The sequence below is a fragment of the Bombina bombina genome, chromosome 2 (assembly GCF_027579735.1).
Source record: "Bombina bombina isolate aBomBom1 chromosome 2, aBomBom1.pri, whole genome shotgun sequence".
Taxonomy (NCBI): domain Eukaryota; kingdom Metazoa; phylum Chordata; class Amphibia; order Anura; family Bombinatoridae; genus Bombina; species Bombina bombina.
In genome coordinates, this window is record NC_069500.1 from 903669295 (window position 1) to 903691733 (window position 22439).

At 39.5% G+C, this 22439-nt stretch overlaps 1 protein-coding gene across 1 annotated transcript in view; it reads right to left on the bottom strand.

Moving 5' to 3' along the window:
• Positions 1–22439, bottom strand: part of LOC128649807 (glutathione reductase-like) — a 96036-nt gene that overhangs the window by 55978 nt on the left and 17619 nt on the right. Inside the window, exons 2-4 of the mRNA XM_053703283.1 lie at positions 19126–19152; positions 15453–15541; positions 8943–9012 (exon numbers count right to left, since the gene is read on the bottom strand). Of these exons, the coding sequence (XP_053559258.1) occupies positions 8943–9012; positions 15453–15541; positions 19126–19152 (186 nt within the window). The remainder of the gene's footprint in view (positions 1–8942; positions 9013–15452; positions 15542–19125; positions 19153–22439) is intronic.

Here is a 22439-nt window from a genome sequence, read left to right on the forward strand (position 1 = left end):
ATACGGCCTACGCTTGCGCTTAGCAGAGCGTGGTAAGGCATGGATCACTTTCGATACCGCCGTTTGTAGTTGATCCGCAAAATCTGACGGCCAACGAATCTATCCCACAGGAGTAATGGTTGAACCCTGGGGAGCTGCATGTGCAATTGGAGATGAATGCATGGAACGCACCTCACAGGACGGGGTACCCTCAGAGGTGGATGGCTCAGTAGTACTAGACATCCGTTTACCTTTAGATGTCGTAACTTTATTAAGGCATGTGGAAAATAGTTGAGCAGGCTGTTCTACAAGAACCTCCTCACAATAAACACAGGAATGAGACCTTGTTAAAGTGGGAGAACCCTTTAACGCATCAGAGTCCTCGATAGCTTGCGCTGTTATTACGGACTAGATTAACTTAATAAATAGGCACCTTTATAACCTCCAATGACCGGGGCACTCACCACCTCCTATGACTTGGACTACAGAAACCGTTTCGTCCCCTGCGTCGCTAATCAACAGAGAAGAAATATAGCCACACCCGGTCACATGGAATGCCTGGCAGGACCACCCCTGCCTTGTCACGCCACGCTGTTCTAGCCATTGCTAGGGGCGCGGCGTCTTCTTGCTTCTCCTTCCCTGCTCGTTGCCAGGGGTTGTGTTGGGTCCGGATGCGTGCGGTGCTAACATCATCGCCGCACGCTCCTGATGCCGGTCGGTCCTTTGTGGCGCGAATCCTGCGCCTATGTAAGTTTCCTACAACGATCTGTCACTGCTCAAGTATAGGTGTTACTTTGTGTGCTCCTGGGTGTGACAGATCGTTGAATTTATTTTCCTATTTGTGTATGATCCCTGCCTGTCTGACTACTCTGCCTGCTATACCCCTTAATTACTGGATTGATATACTGCTGCTGAACCCTGCCTGTCTGACTAATCTGCTTATTAACCCCTGTTCTTCTGGATTGCCTCTTTGTTGCCGAACCCTGCCTGCCTGACCATTCTAGTGGTGCGCCCTTGGACTGCTTTGCTGTTGCCAAACCCTGCCTGACCATTCTAGTGGTTTGTCCTTGGAATGCTTTGCGGTTGCCGCTGTGGACTGTCCTGCCTGTGGTGAGTGCCGCCTTCCTCATTTTACTAACTTTCTCTGATCTGGGAAGTTCCCTATCATTCCGGCTCAACGTCAGGATAACAAGACTACTGGCCGAGTTCGGTCTGATAGAGGAGTATCCCATGAGCATTACATGCCTAAGGAGAAAACACGCCAAAAAAGGGCCACGCAATACTCCCATAAGTCACCTGAAAGTTCCACACATTGCCAGAGCCTCATCTCGCACATAACGCAGCAATGACACAATAAACAATATCATGTATAAACCCTCCCTGTTCAATAATCCCCTTTCCAGGAATATTAACCCTTGATTCTTTAAAGATAAGAGGTGTCACACTGTGACCCTGTCTTCCGTGTTATCATTATGTAATAAAAAAAGAAACAATCTTACCAGAATCTACGCCGTGGAACAGGAACACGGCCCTTCAAGTGTGACAGGTTAGTAGCCTCGCTCCTGACATGGACTTGAGTGTAAAAAGCAGGCAGCGAAACTTGTCAACGCTGAATGCTTGTAGAGCTGTTAATATGAGTCTGTATGGTTTCTAAGAAAGACTCTCCCTGCATTTCCGGACTCTAACTTTCGCCCAGGCTCTCACTGAGAGGCTGACAGGACTACTTAAAACTCCAGTCCCAAAGCGAAGAGTACTACCCTCCATAAGAGACTACTCCGATCTTCGGCACTTCTCTGCCGTCCTCCTGTGACGAAAGGCAAAGAATGACTGGGTGATGAGGGAAGTGGGGGAGGTATTTAAGCCTTTGGCTGGGGTGTCTTTGCCTCCTCCTGGTGGCCAGGTTCTTAATTCCCAACAGTAATGAATGAAGCCGTGGACTCTCCTCCCCTTTAGATGGAAATAACCATGTTTACTAATTAGTTAATTATTTCACCTGTACTCCAGTTCAGATATCCTCAAAATGTGGCCTGTTAGGGAGGCCTGAGAACAGGTTTGAATAAAGTGCTATAAACTGACATGTTTACTACAGAGCTCTAAGATGTATTTACATCGCATACTGTGTTTAATACCCCTCATTTATATAATTGTGCTATTAGTGGTATTGATCATAAAACTTAAATGAATTATGCTTGGGCAAAATGTAATTTATTATTAATTATGCAAATAAAATTATGAGTGAAAATTGCATAGCTTTATCTGAAACTTGTTGATACTGGCCAGTATATAAGAAAATATAATGGTGAATGAGTAAAAAAACAATAGAATGACAAAACTCTATCCAGTTTCCGATTGTGGATTTCACACCACTCAGCCAAAGTACAATCTGAGTTACACTTTTCAATACCGTTTTAATATGGCTGTAATAATGTCACATGCTATTTTTGTTAAAGAAGAATGATAAAGGGACAATAAACACTTTGCCATTGTAATATAAAATTAAAAGAATAGGAAAGTGAAAATTAAACTTGCATGATTCAAATTGAGCATGTAATTTAAATACACTTTTAAATTCACTTCCATTTTCAAATGTGCTTCGTTCTCTTGGTACCCCTTGTTGAAAGAGAATATGCACATATCTTATGCTAGTGGGAGCTAGCTGCTGAAAGGTGCCTGCACACATTATTCTCATGCCATTGGTTAAAGGGATACTAAACCCACATTTTTTATTTTATGATTCATATAGAACATGTCATTTTAAGCAACTTTCTAATTTTCTTAAATTTTTCATCGTTCTCTTGCTATCTTTATTTGAAAAAGAAGGAATGTCAGGTTAGGAGCCGGCCCATTTGTGGTTCAGCACCTGGGTAGCGCTTGCTGATTGGTTTGCTACATTTAGCCACCAATCAGCAAATGCTACCCAGGTGCTGAACCAAAAATGGGCCGGCTCTTAAGCTTACATTCCTGCTTTTTCAAATAAAGATAGCATGAGAACGGAGAAAAATTGATAATAAAAGTAAACTCGAAAGAATTTCAAATTCTTTAAAATTGCATGCTCTATCTGGATCATGAAAGAAAAAATTTGGGTTTAGTATCCCTATAACTAGATGTGTTCATCTAGCTGCTAGTAGTGCAATGCTGTTCCTTCAGCAAAGGATAACAAGAGAATGAAGCAATTTTGATAATAGAAGTAAATTGGAAAGTTGTTTTAAATTGCATGTTCTATCCAAATCATAAAAAAATGTGGGGGTTTCCTGTCCTTTTAAGTTTGCTAACATAATGACCGTCCAGATTAGGCAAGGTAGAGTTTGGATTTGAAATATAACTGCAGCAAATGGATATGGTCTATAATCAGGTGCCGGACTGGGAAGATATATATATATATATATATATATATATATATATATATATATACACATACACAGTGTTTAATACTTGTATTTTAACATAAAAACAGAATTTATGTTTACCTGATAAATTACTTTCTCCAACGGTGTGTCCGGTCCACTGCGTCATCCTTACTTGTGGGATATTCTCTTCCCCAACAGGAAATGGCAAAGAGCCCAGCAAAGCTGGTCACATGATCCCTCCTAGGCTCCGCCTACCCCAGTCATTCGACCGACGTTAAGGAGGAATATTTGCATAGGAGAAACCATATGATACCGTGGTGACTGTAGTTAAAGAAAATAAATTATCAGACCTGATTAAAAAACCAGGGCGGGCCGTGGACCGGACACACCGTTGGAGAAAGTAATTTATCAGGTAAACATAAATTCTGTTTTCTCCAACATAGGTGTGTCCGGTCCACGGCGTCATCCTTACTTGTGGGAACCAATACCAAAGCTTTAGGACACGGATGAAGGGAGGGAGCAAATCAGGTCACCTAAATGGAAGGCACCACGGCTTGCAAAACCTTTCTCCCAAAAATAGCCTCAGAAGAAGCAAAAGCATCAAACTTGTAAAATTTGGTAAAAGTGTGCAGTGAAGACCAAGTCGCTGCCCTACATATCTGATCAACAGAAGCCTCGTTCTTGAAGGCCCATGTGGAAGCCACAGCCCTAGTGGAAGGAGCTGTGATCCTTTCAGGAGGCTGCCGTCCGGCAGTCTCGTAAGCCAATCTGATGATGCTTTTAATCCAAAAAGAGAGAGAGGTAGAAGTTGCTTTTTGACCTCTCCTTTTACCAGAATAAACAACAAACAAGGAAGATGTTTGTCTAAAATCCTTTGTAGCATCTAAATAGAATTTTAGAGCGCGAACAACATCCAAATTGTGCAACAAACGTTCCTTCTTCGAAACTGGTTTCGGACACAGAAAAGGCACGACTATCTCCTGGTTAATGTTTTTGTTAGAAACAACTTTTGGAAGAAAACCAGGTTAGTACGTAAAACCACCTTATCTGCATGGAACACCAGATAAGGAGGAGAACACTGCAGAGCAGATAATTCTGAAACTCTTCTAGCAGAAGAAATTGCAACCAAAAACAAAACTTTCCAAGATAATAACTTAATATCAACGGAATGTAAGGGTTCAAACGGAACCCCCTGAAGAACTGAAAGAACTAAGTTGAGACTCCAAGGAGGAGTCAAAGGTTTGTAAACAGGCTTGATTCTAACCAGAGCCTGAACAAAGGCTTGAACATCTGGCACAGCTGCCAGCTTTTTGTGAAGTAACACAGACAAGGCAGAAATCTGTCCCATCAAGGAACTTGCAGATAATCCTTTTTCCAATCCTTCTCGAAGGAAGGATAGACTCTTAGGAATCTTAACCTTGTCCCAAGGGAATCCTTTAGATTCACACCAACAGATATATTTTTTCCAAATTTTGTGGTAAATTTTTCTAGTTACAGGCTTTCTGGCCTGAACAAGAGTATCAATAACAGAATCTGAGAACCCTCGCTTTGATAAGATCAAGCGTTCAATCTCCAAGCAGTCAGCTGGAGTGGGACCAGATTCAGATGTTCGAACGGACCTTGAACAAGAAGGTCTCGTCTCAAAGGTAGCTTCCATGGTGGAGCCGATGACATATTCACCAGATCTGCATACCAAGTCCTGCGTGGCCACGCAGGAGCTATCAAGATCACCGACGCCCTCTCCTGATTGATCCTGGCTACCAGCCTGGGGATGAGAGGAAACGGCGGGAATACATAGGCTAGTTTGAAGGTCCAAGGTGCTACTAGTGCATCTACTAGAGTCGCCTTGGGATCCCTGGATCTGGACCCGTAGCAAGGAACCTTGAAGTTCTGACGAGAGGCCATCAGATCCATGTCTGGAATGCCCCACAGTTGAGTGATTTGGGCAAAGATATCCGGATGGAGTTCCCACTCCCCCGGATGCAATGTCTGACGACTCAGAAAATCCGCTTCCCAATTTTCCACTCCTGGGATGTGGATTGCAGACAGGTGGCAGGAGCGAGTCTCCGCCCATTGAATGATTCTGGTCACTTCTTCCATCGCCAGGGAACTCCTTGTTCCCCCCTGATGGTTGATGTACGCAACAGTCGTCATGTTGTCTGATTGAAACCGTATGAACTTGGCCCTCGCTAGCTGAGGCCAAGCCTTGAGAGCATTGAATATCGCTCTCAGTTCCAGAATATTTATCGGTAGAAGAGATTCTTCCCGAGACCAAAGACCCTGAGCTTTCAGGGATCCCCAGACCGCGCCCCAGCCCATCAGACTGGCGTCGGTAGTGACAATGACCCACTCTGGTCTGCGGGAGGTCACCCCTTGTGACAGGTTGTCCAGGGACAGCCACCAACGGAGTGAGTCTCTGGTCCTCTGATTTACTTGTATCTTCGGAGACAAGTCTGTATAGTCCCCATTCCACTGACTGAGCATACACAGTTGTAATGGTCTTAGATGAATGCGCGCAAAAAGAACTATGTCCATTGCCGCTACCATCAAACCTATCACTTCCATGCACTGCGCTATGGAAGGAAGAGGAACGGAATGAAGTATCCGACAAGAGTTTAGAAGTTTTGTTTTTCTGGTCTCTGTCAGAAAAATCCTCATTTCTAAGGAGTCTATTATTGTTCCCAAGAAGGGAACTCTTGTCGACGGAGATAGAGAACTCTTTTCCACGTTCACTTTCCATCCGTGAGATCTGAGAAAGGCCAGGACTATGTCCGTGTGAGCCTTTGCTTGAGGAAGGGACGACGCTTGAATCAGAATGTCGTCCAAGTAAGGTACTACAGCAATGCCCCTTGGTCTTAGCACCGCCAGAAGGGACCCTAGTACCTTTGAGAAAATCCTTGGAGCAGTGGCTAATCCGAAAGAAAGCGCCACGAACTGGTAATGCTTGTCCAGGAATGCGAACCTTAGGAACCGATGATGTTCCTTGTGGACAGGAATATGTAGATACGCATCCTTTAAATCCACCGTGGTCAAGAATTGACCTTCCTGGATGGAAGGATTGTTCGAATGGTTTCCATTTTGGACGACGGAACCTTGAGAAACTTGTTTAGGATCTTGAGATCTAAGATTGGTCTGAACGTTCCCTCTTTTTTGGGAACTACGAACAGATTGGAGTAGAACCCCATCCCTCGTTCTCTTAATGGAACAGGATGAATCACTTCCAGAAGATAACCTTGGGAGACTATTTCTAGCGCCCAAGGATCCAGAACATCTCTTGCCCAAGCCTGAGTGAAGAGAGAGAGTCTGCCCCCCACCAAATCCGGTCCCGGATCGGGGGCCCGCATCTCATGCTGTCTTGGGAGCAGTGGCAGGTTTCTTGGCCTGCTTTCCTTTGTTCCAGCCTTGCATAGGTCTCCATAGCCATCCATAGGATCTTGGAAAGCACAACTATCTTCTATGGGTATAGTGGTGCGCTTGTTTAGAGTAGAAACCGCCCCCTCGACCTTGGGGACTGTCTGCCATAAGTCCTTTCTGGGGTCGACTATAGGAAACAATTTTTTAAATATGGGGGGAGGTACGAAAGGTATACCGGGCCTGTCCCATTCTTTATTAACAATGTACGCCACCCGCTTGGATATAGGAAAAGCTTCGGGGGGCCCCGGGGCCTCTAGGAACTTGTCCATTTTACATAGTGTTTCTGGAATGACCAGATAATCACAATCATCCAAATTGGATAACACCTCCTTAAGCAGAGCGCGGAGATGTTCCAACTTAAATTTAAAAGTAATCACATCAGGTTCAGCTTGTTGAGAAATTTTTCCTGAATCTGAAATTTCTCCCTCAGACAAAACCTCCCTGGCCCCCTCAGACTGGTGTAGGGGCCCTTCAGAAACAATATCATCAGCGTCCTCATGCTCTTCAGTATTTTCTAAAACAGAGCAGTCGCGCTTTCGCTGATAAGTGGGCATATTGGCTAAAATGTTTTTGATAGAATTATCCATTACAGCCGTTAATTGTTGCATAGTAAGGAGTATTGGCGCGCTAGATGTACTAGGGGCCTCCTGTATGGGCAAGACTGGTGTAGACGAAGGAGGGGATGATGCAGTACCATGCTTACTCCCCTCACTTGAGGAATCATCTTGGGCATCATTTTTACTAAATTTTTTATGACATAAATCACATATATTTAAATGAGAAGGAACCTTGGCTTCCCCACAGTCAGAACACAATCTATCTGGTAGTTCAGACATGTTAAACAGGCATAAACTTGATAACAAAGCACAAAAAACGTTTTAAAATAAAACCGTTACTGTCACTTTAAATTTTAAACTGAACACACTTTATTACTGCAATTGCGAAAAAGTATGAAGGAATTGTTCAAAATTCACCAAAATTTCACCACAGTGTCTTAAAGCCTTAAAAGTATTGCACACCAAATTTGGAAGCTTTAACCCTTAAAATAACGGAACCGGAGCCGTTTTTATATTTAACCCCTTTACAGTCCCTGGAATCTGCTTTGCTGAGACCCAACCAAGCCCAAAGGGGAATACGATACCAAATGATGCCTTCAGAAAGACTTTTCTATGTATCAGAGCTCCACACACATGCAGCTGCATGCCATGCTGTTCTCAAAAACAAGTGCGCCATACCGGCGCGAAAATGAGGCTCTGACTATGATTAGGGAAAGCCCCTATAGAATAAAGTGTCTAAAACAGTGCCTGCCGATATTATTTTACAAAAAATACCCAGATTAAATGATTCCTCAAGGCTAAATATGTGTAAATATGATCGATTTAGCCCAGAAAATGTCTACAGTCTTAATAAACCCTTGTGAAGCCCTTATTTACTGTCTGAATAAAAATGGCTTACCGGATCCCATAGGGAAAATGACAGCTTCCAGCATTACATCGTCTTGTTAGAATGTGTCATACCTCAAGCAGCAAAAGACTGCTCACTGTTCCCCCAACTGAAGTTAATTCCTCTCAACAGTCCTGTGTGGAACAGCCATGGATTTTAGTAACGGTTGCTAAAATCATTTTCCTCATACAAACAGAAATCTTCATCTCTTTTCTGTTTCAGAGTAAATAGTACATACCAGCACTATTTTAAAATAACAAACTCTTGATTGAATAATAAAAACTACAGTTAAACACTAAAAAACTCTAAGCCATCTCCGTGGAGATGTTGCCTGTACAACGGCAAAGAGAATGACTGGGGTAGGCGGAGCCTAGGAGGGATCATGTGACCAGCTTTGCTGGGCTCTTTGCCATTTCCTGTTGGGGAAGAGAATATCCCACAAGTAAGGATGACGCCGTGGACCGGACACACCTATGTTGGAGAAATCATAGTTTAAGAGCAAGTGAAGAACTCCACGGCTTAATGCTTGAGCAGTAGCCAACTTCAGTTTTCAAAAATTTATTATGTAAGGGATTTAGCACACCCGTCCTATCCGACATTTAGATGTGAGTGCCTTAGACTATTGCTCGAGCACAAAAATAAAAGCGCTTTTGATTTAACTTGAGTTATGTAAGCGCACAATAGCGCTAATGACTTTGATCTCCACTTGTAATCTATGCCCTAATGTTTACAAGTAGCATTCCAAAATATACAACATACCTTGTGCAGGTTTTTTTGATAAATGTCATTAAGACGGCTCACATAGGCATCTCGTTTATCTTTAATTACCCTGCAAAAAATGTAAAAGATTTAGTGGGGGGAAAAAAAACAAGAAACCTAAGCAAACAGAAGAAAAGTCATCCTATATAAAATACTGAAGTCGCACTTGGAATTAAAAGTAAAGTAAAAGATTATTGTATGCACCTGTATTTACAAGTACAAAACTATTAAAGATGCATTATTTTTACTCTGTTGCCCTCTCTGCATTGGACAGTGATGGGACCGATTGTCGGTGGGTGGAAAGGTAAGGAGGGAGGCGGGTGGGCGGCCCATCGCTGGAGGAGGCGGGAGGGAGGGAGTGGGTGGGACCGCTACGCCACGCTACAGAGGAAAAAACAAACAAACAAACTTAAAGCTGCGTCATTGAGGGGGAAGGAGGGGCAATGAGAGGGATCATTTGAGGAAAAGGGATCTGGGAGGGGGAGGGGGTTTGGGTATTGAGGGGGTGCAGCTACACTACAGAAAAATGGGTATTATATATATATTTTAAATGCCTATTTTGCAGCAAACTGGGTACTGGCAGTCAGCTGCCAGTACCTAAGATGGCCGCAAATAGGTAGAGGAGAGGGGGTTAGAGAGCTGCTTGGGGGAGGATCAGGGAGGTTGGGAGGTAAGGGGGGACACTACCCTGCAGAAAATAAAAAAAAAAAAAGTAAAAAAAACAACCTTTTATTTTTATACTGCCAGTACTTAAGATGGGGGTGACTTTTGGGGGATGGAAGAGAGCTGTTTGAGAGGGGTCAAGGAGGGATCAGGGGGTGGGATGTGTCAGGTGGGAGGCTGATCTCTACACTAAAGCTAAAATTAACCATACAAGCTACCTAATTAACCCCTTCACTGCTGGGCATAATACAAGTGTGGTGCACAGCAGCATTTAGGGGGGGATCCCAGAGAAGCATTTACAACCATTTGTGCCATGATTGCACAAGTTGTTTGTAAATAATTTCAGTGAGAAACCTAAAATTGTGAAAAAGTGAACGATATTTTTTATTTGATCGCATTTGGCGGTAAAATGGTGGCATTAAATATAACAGAATGGGCCTAGGCCAATACTTTGGGTGGTCTACTAAAAAAAAAAAAATATCGTTTTGAGAGGTAAAAAAAAAAAGGCTCTATTTCTGTTTAAATATAGTGATGATGGCAAAAATGCTAAATATGCTCTGGTCTTTTGGGGAAGTTTTTGTCTTTAGTACCTGGTCCTTAACCCCTTAACGACAAACGTTAGGGGGTTTAAAGTGGCTGGAAGCGATCCTGATCGCTTCCAGCCGCTTTCCGGTTATTGCAGTGATGCCTCGATATCGAGGCATCCTGCAATAACCCTTCTTACCCCTCCGGTGCAGAGAGAGCCACTCTGTGGCCCTCTCTGCACCGGGCATCGATGGGCGCAATCGTTGGTGGGTGGGAGCCGACATGGGAGGCGGGTGGGTGGCCATTGATGGCTTCTGGTCGGTAGAGGTGGGCGGGATAGCCGGGGGCACGCACGGACACAGGCGCTTGCACGGGGAGGGAGCGGGTGGGAACCATTACACTATGGAACAATTTCTGTAAATTAAGTGGGAGAGAGGGGGAAATAAATTTATAATATCACAATCTAAGTGATCTGGGAGGGGGTGGGAGGTTAGTCTGGGGAAGCTACAGTACAGAAAAGTGTAAAAAATAAAAAATATTTTTTTTTTGTAAACTGGGTACTGGCAGACAGCAGTACCTGAGATGGCTCCCAATTATGTAGAGGGGGAGGGTTAGATAGCTGTTTGGGGGGGGGGGATCAGGGAGGTTTGGGGCTAAGGGGGAATCCTACACAGCAGCATATGTAAATATGCTATAAAAAATAAAAATAAAATAAAAGATACCTTTTATTTTAGTACTGGCAGACTTTCTGCCAGTACTTAAGATGGCGGGGACAATTGTGGGGTGGGGGAGGGAAGAGAGCTGTTTGGGAGAGATCAGGGGGTTTGATGTGTCAGGTGGGAGGCTGATCTCTACACTAAAGCTAAAATTAACCCTGCAAGCTCCCTAATTAACCCCTTCACTGCTAGACATTACACGTGTGATGCACAGCGGCATTTAGCGGCCTTCTAATTACCAAAAAGCAACACCAAAGCCATATATGTCTGCTATTTCTGAACAAAGGGGATACCAGAGAAGCATTTACAACCATTTGTGCCATAATTGCACAAGCTGTTTGTAAATCATTTCAGTGAGAAACCTAAAATTGTGAAAAAATTTAAGTTTTTTTTAATTTGATCGCATTTGGCGGTGCAATGGTGGCATGAAATATACCAAAATGGGCCTAGATCAATACTTTGGGTTGTCTTCTAAAAAAATATATACATGTCAAGGGATATTCAGGGATTCCTGAAAGATATCAGTGTTCCAATGTAACTAGCGCTAATTTTGAAAAAAAAATGGTTTGGAAATAGCAAAGGGCTACTTGTATTTATTGCCCTATAACTTGCAAAAAAAGCAAAGAAGATGTAAACATTGGGTATTTCTAAACTCAGGACAAAATTTAGAAACTATTTAGCATGAGTGTTTTTTGGTGGTTGTAGATGAGTAACAGGTTTTGGGGGTCAAAGTTAGAAAAGTGTGTTTTTTCCATTTTTTCCTCATATTTTATAATTTTTTTTATAGTAAATGATAAGATATGATGAAAATAATGGTATCTTTAGAAAGTCCATTTAATGGCGAGAAAGATGGTATATAATATGTGTGGGTACAGTAAATGAGTAAGAGGAAAATAACAGCTAAACACAAACACCGCAGAAATGTAAAAATAGCCTTGGTCCTTAAAGGAAGGAAATTGAAAAATGGTCTTGTCCTTAAGGGGTTAAGGGGACGGGAAAGTCAAAGTAAAACATTCATAATTCAGATACAGCATGCAATTTAAAATAACTTTACAATTTAGTTCTATTATCATAATTGTTTTATTCTCTTGGTATATCATTTGTTGAAGAGTAAATCTAGGTAGGCACATGTCTATGCAGATGGAAACAGAAGAGGGGGCCTCATAGTGTGGTATGACCTTAACAATATAGTAGGTGTAATGATACAAGGAAGCTTACCAAAAGTAGTGGCACTGTACTATGACCAGTGCTAATAAACAGACTGACACTCTCAGCGGCCAGCACACTGATCCCAGGTATCGTCCACCGTGACTGCTCCCAGGTGCAACGTCTCAGGGTAAGAAAACCAACCAACGAAATAGTGCTAGCAACGGCTAGCAGACTTGTACCCAAGGATTTTTTCCGGGAACAGTTTCTTGTGATTTGCGGCGTCTCAATATGGATAACCGGGCAACACCGGCAGCAATAAAAACTGTCTGACAACTTCGGTAATATTAAAACAGATAAAAGTAAACGCTTTATTGTTAAACACAACGCGTTTCTCGACCACACACTGGTCGTTTCATCAGGTGATTTTTTGAAAAGCGGATACAATACATGGTAATCAATGCGGTTAAATACATTCAACAGGTAAAAACGGAAGTTGTCAGACATAAAAAAGACCAATAGGCATAGCAAATACAAAAGCATAGGTGTTCAAGGTGAAGACTCTGTAATCAGTGACGTAAAAAAGTGATGTGTTCAAAAGCAAAATTTGATATGTAATTCATGTGTGTCGATCCTCATTCATCGTATAACACAAATAACAACAATAGTATAAACGTATAAAAGTCTCTTTGCAATAATGTATTTAAGAGGAAGATATATACACTTCAAAGTAAAAAATGAAACTAAAAATAAAGTGTTATTTAAAAACCCCGGCGGGTGAATGAAAATAATGTAAGTGTATATAAATATCCCAAATAAGAAACCTTGCAGCTAAATATATGAACAGTGTTCTGAAACTAATAAGTAGAATAAAGTATCGACCTCAATCGGAACCTAATTCATCTAAAAATAGTAAATACATTTTACCCTATGTTACAACAGCAGCAAATGTGGAATATAACTGATAAGATCTAAATGTCTCAACATGAGAATAGGATCAAACATTGAATCAATATCACGATTAAAAAAGAAACATACTAACCCTTTAAAGCTGATATCAAATTTTAGATTGATGTCACAAATAAAAAATAGCAATTTTTGATATTAGATATAACTTAGTAAAATCCATGTATCTCAACGTAAAAAATACAGTCAAATGTTGATTTAATATCACACTAAATTATACTATTGTTGTTATTTGTGTTATACGATGAATGAGGATCGACACACATGAATTACATATCAAATTTTGCTTTTGAACACATCACTTTTTTACGCCACTGATTACAGTCTTCACCTTGAACACCTATGCTTTTGTATTAGCTATGCCTATTGGTCTTTTTCATGTCTGACAACTTCCGTTTTTACCTGTTGAATGTATTTAACCGCATTGATTACCATGTATTGTATCCGCTTTTCAAAAAATCACCTGATGAAACGACCATTGTGTGGTCGAGAAACGCGTTGTGTTTAACAATAAAGCGTTTACTTTTATCTATTTTAATATTACCGAAGTTGTCAGACAGTTTTTATTGCTGCCGGTGTTGCCCGGTTATCCATATTGAGACGCCGCAAATCACAAGAAACTGTTCCCGGAAAAATCCTTGGGTACAAGTCTGCTAGCCGTTGCTAGCACTATTTCGTTGGTTGGTTTTCTTACACTGAGAAGTTGCACCTGGGAGCAGTCACGGTGGACGATACCTGGGATCAGTGTGCTGGCCGCTGAGAGTTTCAGTCTGTTTATTAGCACTGGTCATAGTACAGTGCCACTACTTTTGGTAAGCTTCCTTGTATCATTACACCTACTATATTGTTAAAGGGACACTGTACCCAAATGTTTTCTTTTGTGATTCAGATAGAGCATGCAATTTTAAGCAACTTTCTAATTTACTCCTATTATCATTTTTTCTTCGTTCTCTTGCTATCATTATTTGAAAAAGAAGGCATCTAAGCTTTTTTTTTGGTTTCATTACTCTGGACAGCACTTTTTTATTGGTGGATGAATTTATCCACCAATCAGCAAGGACAACCCAGGTTGTTCACCAAAAATGGACTGGCATCTAAACTTACATTCTTGCATTTCAAATAAAGATACCAAGAGAATGAAGAAAATTTGATAATAGGAGTAAATTAGAAATTTGCTTAAAATTTCATGCTCAATCGGAATCACGAAAGAAAATTTTTGGGTACAGTGTCCCTTTAAGGTCATACCACACTATGAGGCGCCCTCTTCTGTTTCCATCTTTTTAGAATTTCCTTGCACCGGGTCAAGAGGAGCTTCCTGATTTCAACCGCCATTATCCCATAGGTCTACTCAAACACCTACTGTTTTACATTAACCATTGGGATATTATCCTATTTTGGACCAGCAAACAAGCAAGTCTTTTTCTCAACACAAAGAACTTTAATTTGACATTTATTTGATATTATTAGCTTGGTTCACATATTGCATTTATTGTTTGATCATTTGTATTCATATGATATGATTTTTTAATATTGTCATATTTTGTTTTCATTTTGTCTTTATTTTTTCCTTTATCATTTTCCCATCATATATTTTTTAGTTTATTTTTTATTCATAGGTCCTTTTTCCATTTTTTCTTCTTTTTTTCTACCAAACACTTTCTAGAGAGCGCTCCTCTATCAGATCATTTTTGGGATCTGCAGTTCTTTCACATGTCTATGCAGTCTATGGCAGTAGTGTTTGGAACTATGTATAACATTGCTATAAACACTGTTGCAAACTGGTAAAAATGGCTAAAGACACGTGCACGCTCCTGAACTCTCCTTGGATTTCTTTTTAACAAAGGATACCAAGGGAGTGTAGTGATTGTGAACATTTTAAAGGGACAGTCTAGTCAAAATTAAAATTTCATGATTCAGATAGGGCATGCAATTTTAAACACCTTTCCAATTTAAATTTATCATCAATTTTGCTTTGTTCCCTTGGCATTCTTTGTTAAAAGCTAAACCTAGGGTAAGCTCATATGCTGATTTATAAACCATTGAAGGCCACCACTGGTCAAAGTGCATTATAAAAAAAATTCCACAGTTAGACATTGTGCTCACTCTTGTGGATTTATTTATGAGTCAATACTGATTGGTTAAAAACAACAAGTCTGTTAAGCAACTGAGATAAGGGATCAGTCTGCAGAGGCTTAGATACAAGGTAATCACAGAGGTAACAAGTATATTCATATAACTGTGTTGTTTATGCCAAACTAGGGAATGGATAATGGGATTATCTATCTTTTTAAACAATAAACATTTTCAACTAGACTGTCCCTTTAAACTCATAACATGTTTAAGACACTATACATGGATCATCCTGTAAGTTTAATGCATAACAGATGGGTTGGGCTTTTGGAGCAATAAAAAAAAAAAAAAAGCATGTAACACCAGAAGACCATAACATGTGGTAGTTGGTACTAGTTGGTAGCTCTAGAAGCGTGGTACTTACTTCCAGGTGAATTTTACGTCAGAGGTCTGAAAGCCATAATCTTCATGGTCATGCATGTACTCAGAATGGATAGCTGCATTCCACATTATCTAATAGGAACAACAGAATAATCATTTTGATAAATCAATCACTCCTTTCAGCATAGAAACCGTAATGTTTCACCAACACAACTTTTTCACTAATCTAACTATATTTATTAGCTACCTTGTTAACCTAATATCCTGATTACTTAAGATAATAAAATTTTAATTATTACTCTAATATTTTTTTAAGATTCTAGTATACAATTCTGAAAATACACATTACCTTTAAAATATATTCTATTTATACGCACATTTAACAAGTTTAGCAAATACCTTTGACCACCTTAATTTGTTAATCCTAGTAATTAAATTCAAAGACAAAACAAAACCCGTTTAAATGGACATTCTACTCCAGAATTTTTATTGTTTAAAAAATAGATAATCCCTTTATTACCCATTCCCCAGTTTTGCATAACCAACACTGTTATATTAATATACTTTCTACCTCTGTGACTGCCCCCTTATTTTAGTTTTTTGAGAGACTTCCATTTAAGCCAATCCGTGCTTACTCCTAGGTAACTTCACGTGCGTGACCTCAATGTTATCTATATGAAACACACGAGCCAACGCCCTCTAGCTGTGAAAACTGTCAAATGCACTCAGATAAAAGGTGGCCTTCAAGGCCTTAGAAATTAGCATATAAGCCTACCTAGGTTAACCTTTCAACTAAGAATACCAAAGAACAAAGAACATTTGATGATAAAAGTTAATTTGAAAGTTGTTTAAAATTACTTGCCCTATCTGAATCATACATTTTAATTTTGACTAGGCTGTCCCTGGTTTAAAACAGTTGGGATTTAAAGTCTGAGCCCCTCGTCTCTATGTAGGTTTCTTATAAAAGCATGCAGTTTTTGTTTAGTATTCCCTTGAGTAGTTTAACACCTGGATTTTATTTACAGGTGAAACTCGAAAAATTAGAATATCGTGCAAAAGTTAATTTATTTCACTAATGCAACTTAAAAGGTGAAACTAATATATGAGATAGACTCATTACATGCAAAGCAAGATAGTTCAAGCCGTGATTTGTCATAATTGTGATGATTATGGCTTACAGCTCATGAAAACCCCAAATCCACAATCTCAGAAAATTAGAATATTGTGAAAAGGTGCAATATTCTAGGCTCAAAGTGTCCCACTCTAACCAGCTAATTAAGCCATAACACCTGCAAAGGGGTTCTTGAGCCTTTAAATGGTCTCTCAGTCTGGTTCAGTAGGAATCACAATCATGGGAAAGACTGCTGACCTGACAGTTGTGCAGAAAACCATAATTGACACCCTCCATAAGGAGTGAAAGCCTCAAAAGGTAATTGCAAAAGAAGTTGGATGTTCCCAAAGTGCTGTATCAAAGCACATTAATAGAAAGTTATGTGGAAGGAAAAGTGTGGAAGAAACAGGTGCACAAGCAGCAGGGATGACCACAGCCTGGAGAGGAATGTCAGGAAAAGGCCATTCAAAAGTGTTGGGGACTTTTACAAGGAGTGGACTGAGGCTGGAGTCAGTGCATCAAGAGCCACCACACACAGACGGATCCTGGACATGGGCTTCAAATGTCGTATTCCTCTTGTCAAGCCACCCCTGAACAACAAACAACGTCAGAAGCGTCTTACCTGGGCTAAAGAAAAACAGACCTGGTCTGTTGCTCAGTGGTCCAAAGTCCTCTTTTCTGATGAGAGCAAATTTTGCATCTCATTTGGAAACCAAGGACCCAGAGTATGGAGGAAGAATGGAGAGGCACACACTGCAAGATGCTTGAAGTCCAGTGTGAAGTTTCCACAGTCTGTGTTGATTTGGGGAGCATCTGGTGTTGGTCCACTGTGCTTCATTAAGTCCAGGGTCAACGCAGCCGTCTACCAGGAGATTTTGGAGCACTTCATGCTTCTTTCCGCAGACGAGCTCTATGGGGATGCTGACTTCATTTTCCAGCAGGACTTGGCACCTGCCCACACTGCCAAAAGCACCAAAACCTGGTTCAATGACCGTGGAATTAATGTGCTTGATTGGCCAGCTAACTCGCCTGACCTGAACCCCATAGAGAATCTATGGGGCATTGCCAAGAGAAAGATGAGAGACATTAGACAGAATAATGCAGAAGAGCTGAAGGCCGCTATTGAAGCATCCTGGTCTTCCATAACACCTCAGCAGTGCCACAGGCTGATAGCTTCCATGCCACGCCACATTGAGGCAGTAATTTCTGCAAAAAGGGCCCAAACAAAGTACTGAGTACATACAGTATGCATGCTTAAACTTTTCAGAGGTCTGATATTGTTCTACTGGTATGTACAATCCTTGTTTTATTGATTGCATGTAATATTCTAATTTTCTGAGATTGTGGATTTGGGGTTTTCATGAGCTGTAAGCCATAATCATCACAATTATGACAAATCACGACTTGAACTATCTTGCTTTGCATGTAATGAGTCTCTCTCATATATTAGTTTCACCTTTTAAGTTGCATTAGTGAATAAATGAACTTTTGCACTATATTCTAATTTTTCGAGTTTCACCTGTAGTCTTTAGCCCAACAACAAATGTGCATTTCAATGAGTTAATATGGCTTTCCTACCTGCACACTGCCATCTAGGAACAATTGCAGAGACCATACCATCAGAACATTAGAAGGGGTAAAATAATTACATTTACTGTTAACCTAATCTAATCAGAAACAATTTAAAGGGACATGAAACCCACATTTTTTCTTTCATGATTTAGAAAGAGCATTCCATTTTAAACAACTTTCTAATTTCATTCCATTATCTAATTTGTTTTATTCTCCTGATATTCTTTGCTGAAAAGCATATCTAGATAGGCTCAGTAGCTGCTGATTGGTTCCTGCACATAGAAGCCTCATGTGATTGGCTCACCCATGTGCATTGATTTTTCTTCAACAAAGGATATCAAAAAAATGAAGCAAAATAAATAATAGAAGTAAATTGTAATGTTGTTTAAATTTGTATTCTCTATCTGAATCATGAAAGATTTTTTTGGGGTTTAGTGTCCCTTTAAAGGGCTGATTAGTTAAAAATAAACTGCCTTGTGTGTAGAAGACAAAGTGTATTTTACTACATATGTCAAGGGACAGTCTACACCAGAATTGTTATTGTTTAAAAAGATAGATAACGCCATTACTACCCATTATTCAGCTTTGCACAACCAACATTGTTATAGTACTATGCTTTATAACATTTAAACCTCTAAATTTCTGTCTGTTTCTAAGCCACTAAAGACAGCCTCTTATCACATGCTTTTTATTTGCTTTTCACAACAAGGGTCTGCTAGTTCATGTGAGCCATATAGATAACATTGTGCTCTCTTCTGTGGAGTTGTGCCTGACACTGCACTAATTGGCTAAAATGCAAGTCAATAGATAATAAATAGCTATGTGATAAGGGGGCTTTCAGAAGATGCTTAGATACAAGGTAATCACAGAGGTTAAACGTATATTAATATAACTGTGTTGGTTATGCAAAACTGGGGAATGGATAATTAAAGGGATTATCTATCTTTTTAAACAATAAAAATATTGGAGTTGACTGTCCCTTTAATTTATAACAAATTAAATATATATATACACATTGTTATACACAACTTACCTTTTTTGGTACACATCCTACATTCACCTAAAAAAAGAAAAGAGCAGTTAATATTGTCCCCCAGAATGCAGTGGCAATGTAAAATGAGGCTAGCTGAAACGACTCAGATAATCAGATACTTGAGCGCTAAAATGAGATTAACAACAGGAAAAAGCTGATTCACACAAACCCATCAATAACCTTAGAAAAACACAAGTTGGGACAATGAGCCAAGGCAGCAGGATACTGACTGCATGCCAAACTAACAATGTGGCAGAAACATTTTTTAAGCATAAAAAAAAAAAATTACCTATACGCAAGATTTTTTTGTGCAAATATACATTTGAATCTCAAACAATTCCCATACATGTTAATGCTTAATTATGTGTAGTTAAAAAAAAATTGCCGTATACTTTCATTATTTATTTTGTCTGCTTTTCCAGTAATATAACTGCTTTTATAGTGCATACTACCGGACAACCAATACAGTGGCAGTCTACCTGTGCATGCATTATCTACTCCAGTATGTCCAAAAGCCAATGGTGATGTGTCATGTGGAGAATATACATGAATGTGGGGACAGCTGAGTGAGGGGACTTTCCCTATTAGGAGTCTTGTGATGTGGTTGGTGGTTATATCTTTGTACTTTGTGGGCTTTTTTTGTCCCTGTAGTGGTTAGACCCTTAAGTGGAGTTATGTTTAGGTAGGAATGTCAGTCTGAAAATAAACATTTGGAAAGTAGGCCTAGGCCTCAACCGTCAGTTATGTGATATTATAGTTAGTAAATGCTGAGGCAATCTGTAACCAATCCTTGTTGTTTTATCTATATTTTAATTTTACCAGCCGGGTGGCAAGTAGCTGGGTCCGGGCAGTGTAATACTTTGTAATACTATACATTTTTCTGTCATTTATAAATGTTCTTAAAGGGATACAGAACCTAATTTTGTTCTTTTCTGGTTCATATAGATCATGCAATTTTAAGCAACTTTCTAATTTACTACTATTATCAATTTTTCTTCGTTCTCTTGGAATCTTTATTTTCAAAAGCAGGAATGTAAGCTTCCCAGCCTGCCCATTTTTGGTTCAGCTACATTTAGCCACCAATCGGCAAGCACTACCCAGGTGTTGAGCCATAGATGGGCAGGCTGGTAAGCTTACATTCCTGCTTTTGAAAATAAAGATCCCAAGAGAACGAAGAAAAATTGATAATAGTTAATAGGAGTAAATTAGAAAGTTACTTAAAATCGCATGTTCTGTCTGAATCATGAAAGAAAAAAAATTGGGTAGAGTATCCCTTTAAGCTATCCAATGCACAAATTCATTGCATAATTTAACATAAATTGATTAAATGATAATTTGAGCAGTGAACATTGAAAACATTTAATATTAACTAATGTTAGTAATTAATATTGTCTCAAATGTTAGCCATGGGGTCAATACAATTAGTTTGTTGGCGCACCCATTAGACGCTAGAGAGAACACTCATAGGTCATATTTGTAATCAAATGTCAACAGCACTACGGCTTATTTCAAATTTGACTTTTAGGTCCCTTTAATTGCTTTAGAACTGAATATGCTCAGGAACGGAAAAAAAAAGAAACATTCATCAACATAAAATGTAACAATAAAAAACTGACAGTGGAGACCTCAACTAAACAAACTACACAGAGGCAAGTTAATATCTGCTGGTTTTTTTATTTAAAATAAGTGAAAGATCAGCACTTGTCTAGGATGACTCTAGACATGCATTTGTTATATAAAAATGAATGCTGAACATGGCCGTGGGTAAATGTGGCTCTTTTCAGAGCCGGATTTATTCATATAATAGTGAAATCTGGATCAGAAATGAGACGAATGCCGCTACCCGCAGCCATATTCGGCATTCAGATATAAAAACAAATGCCAATTGCATGTCTAGACTAACCCCCTTTTCATAAATTTAAGCCAGCTGTCTTAAAACTTTTTTTTATTACTAGCCAAAACAAGCCTTTGTTTATGTATTACAAGGTCACTGGCGACAATGACTTACTGTAGCATTTAAAGGACAATGACAATGCACAAAGTTCTGTTGAGAAACCTGATAATTACTCAAACATTAATGACTAACATCTGAGGTAGGATGATTCAGCATTTGATATCATTTTAATATCTGTTGATGCAATCTTAGCTGGAAATGTCAAATATTTTTGGCTCACTCTTATACTGGAACTCACCAAATCTGAGCATCCAAAGTTTATAATCAGAAACATTAAAGGGACATGAAACCCAAAAAAAATATTTCATGATTTAGGTAGAACATACAATTATAAACACTTTCCAGTTTACTTCTGTTATCAAATTTGCTTCATTCTCTTGGTATCTTTTGTTGAAGGAGCAGCAATGCACTACTGGTTTTCTAACTGAACCAATGACAATGTATGTATATATATATGCAACCACCAATCAGCAGCTAGAACCTATGTTCTTTGCTGCTCCTGAGCTTTCCTAGATAAACCTTCAGCAAAGGATAACTAGAGAAGGAAGCAAATTAAATAATAAGTTCCCACGGGAATAGGGCCCTCAATCCCCCTGTATTTGTCTGTAAAATGTTGTCTTTTATCGTATTGTTTCTCCATTACCCATGGGCAGCGCTGCGGAATCTGTTGGCGCTTTATAAATAAAGAATAATAATAATAATAAATAATAGTAGCAAATTGGAAAGCTGTTTAAAATTGTATGCTCTGTCTAAATCATGAATGTCTATTTATGACTTTACTGTCCCTTTAACATACCTTATAGTAAAAGTCCTTTTTGATTCCTTGTTTATTAGGAAAAATGCCAAGTGAACTGACCTGAATAGCTTTAAAAAGGTCTACTGATTTAACACTACAATAACAGTGGATAGTTATGTTTTAGGCAAAAATATATCTAAGCTATTTTAAAAGCCATTTGTGGTATGGGCTATATCTACCTCCTTTAAAGGGACACTGAACCCAATTTTTTTCTTTTGTGATTCAGATAGAGCATGCAATTTTAAGCAACTTTCTAATTTACTCCTATTGTTATTTTTGTTTTCATTCTCTTGCTATCTTTATTTGAAAAAGAAGTAATCTAAGCTATTTTTTGGTTCAGACTCTGGACAGCACTTGTTTATTGGTGGGTGAATTTATCCACCAATCAGCAAGAACAACCCAGGTTGTTCACTAAAAATGGGCCAGCATCTAAACTTACATTCTTGCATTTCAAATAAAGATACCAAGAGAATGAAGAAAATTTGATAATAGGAGTAAATTAGAAGGTTGCTTAAAATTGCATGCTCTATCTGAATCACAAAAGAAAACATTTGGGTTCAGTGT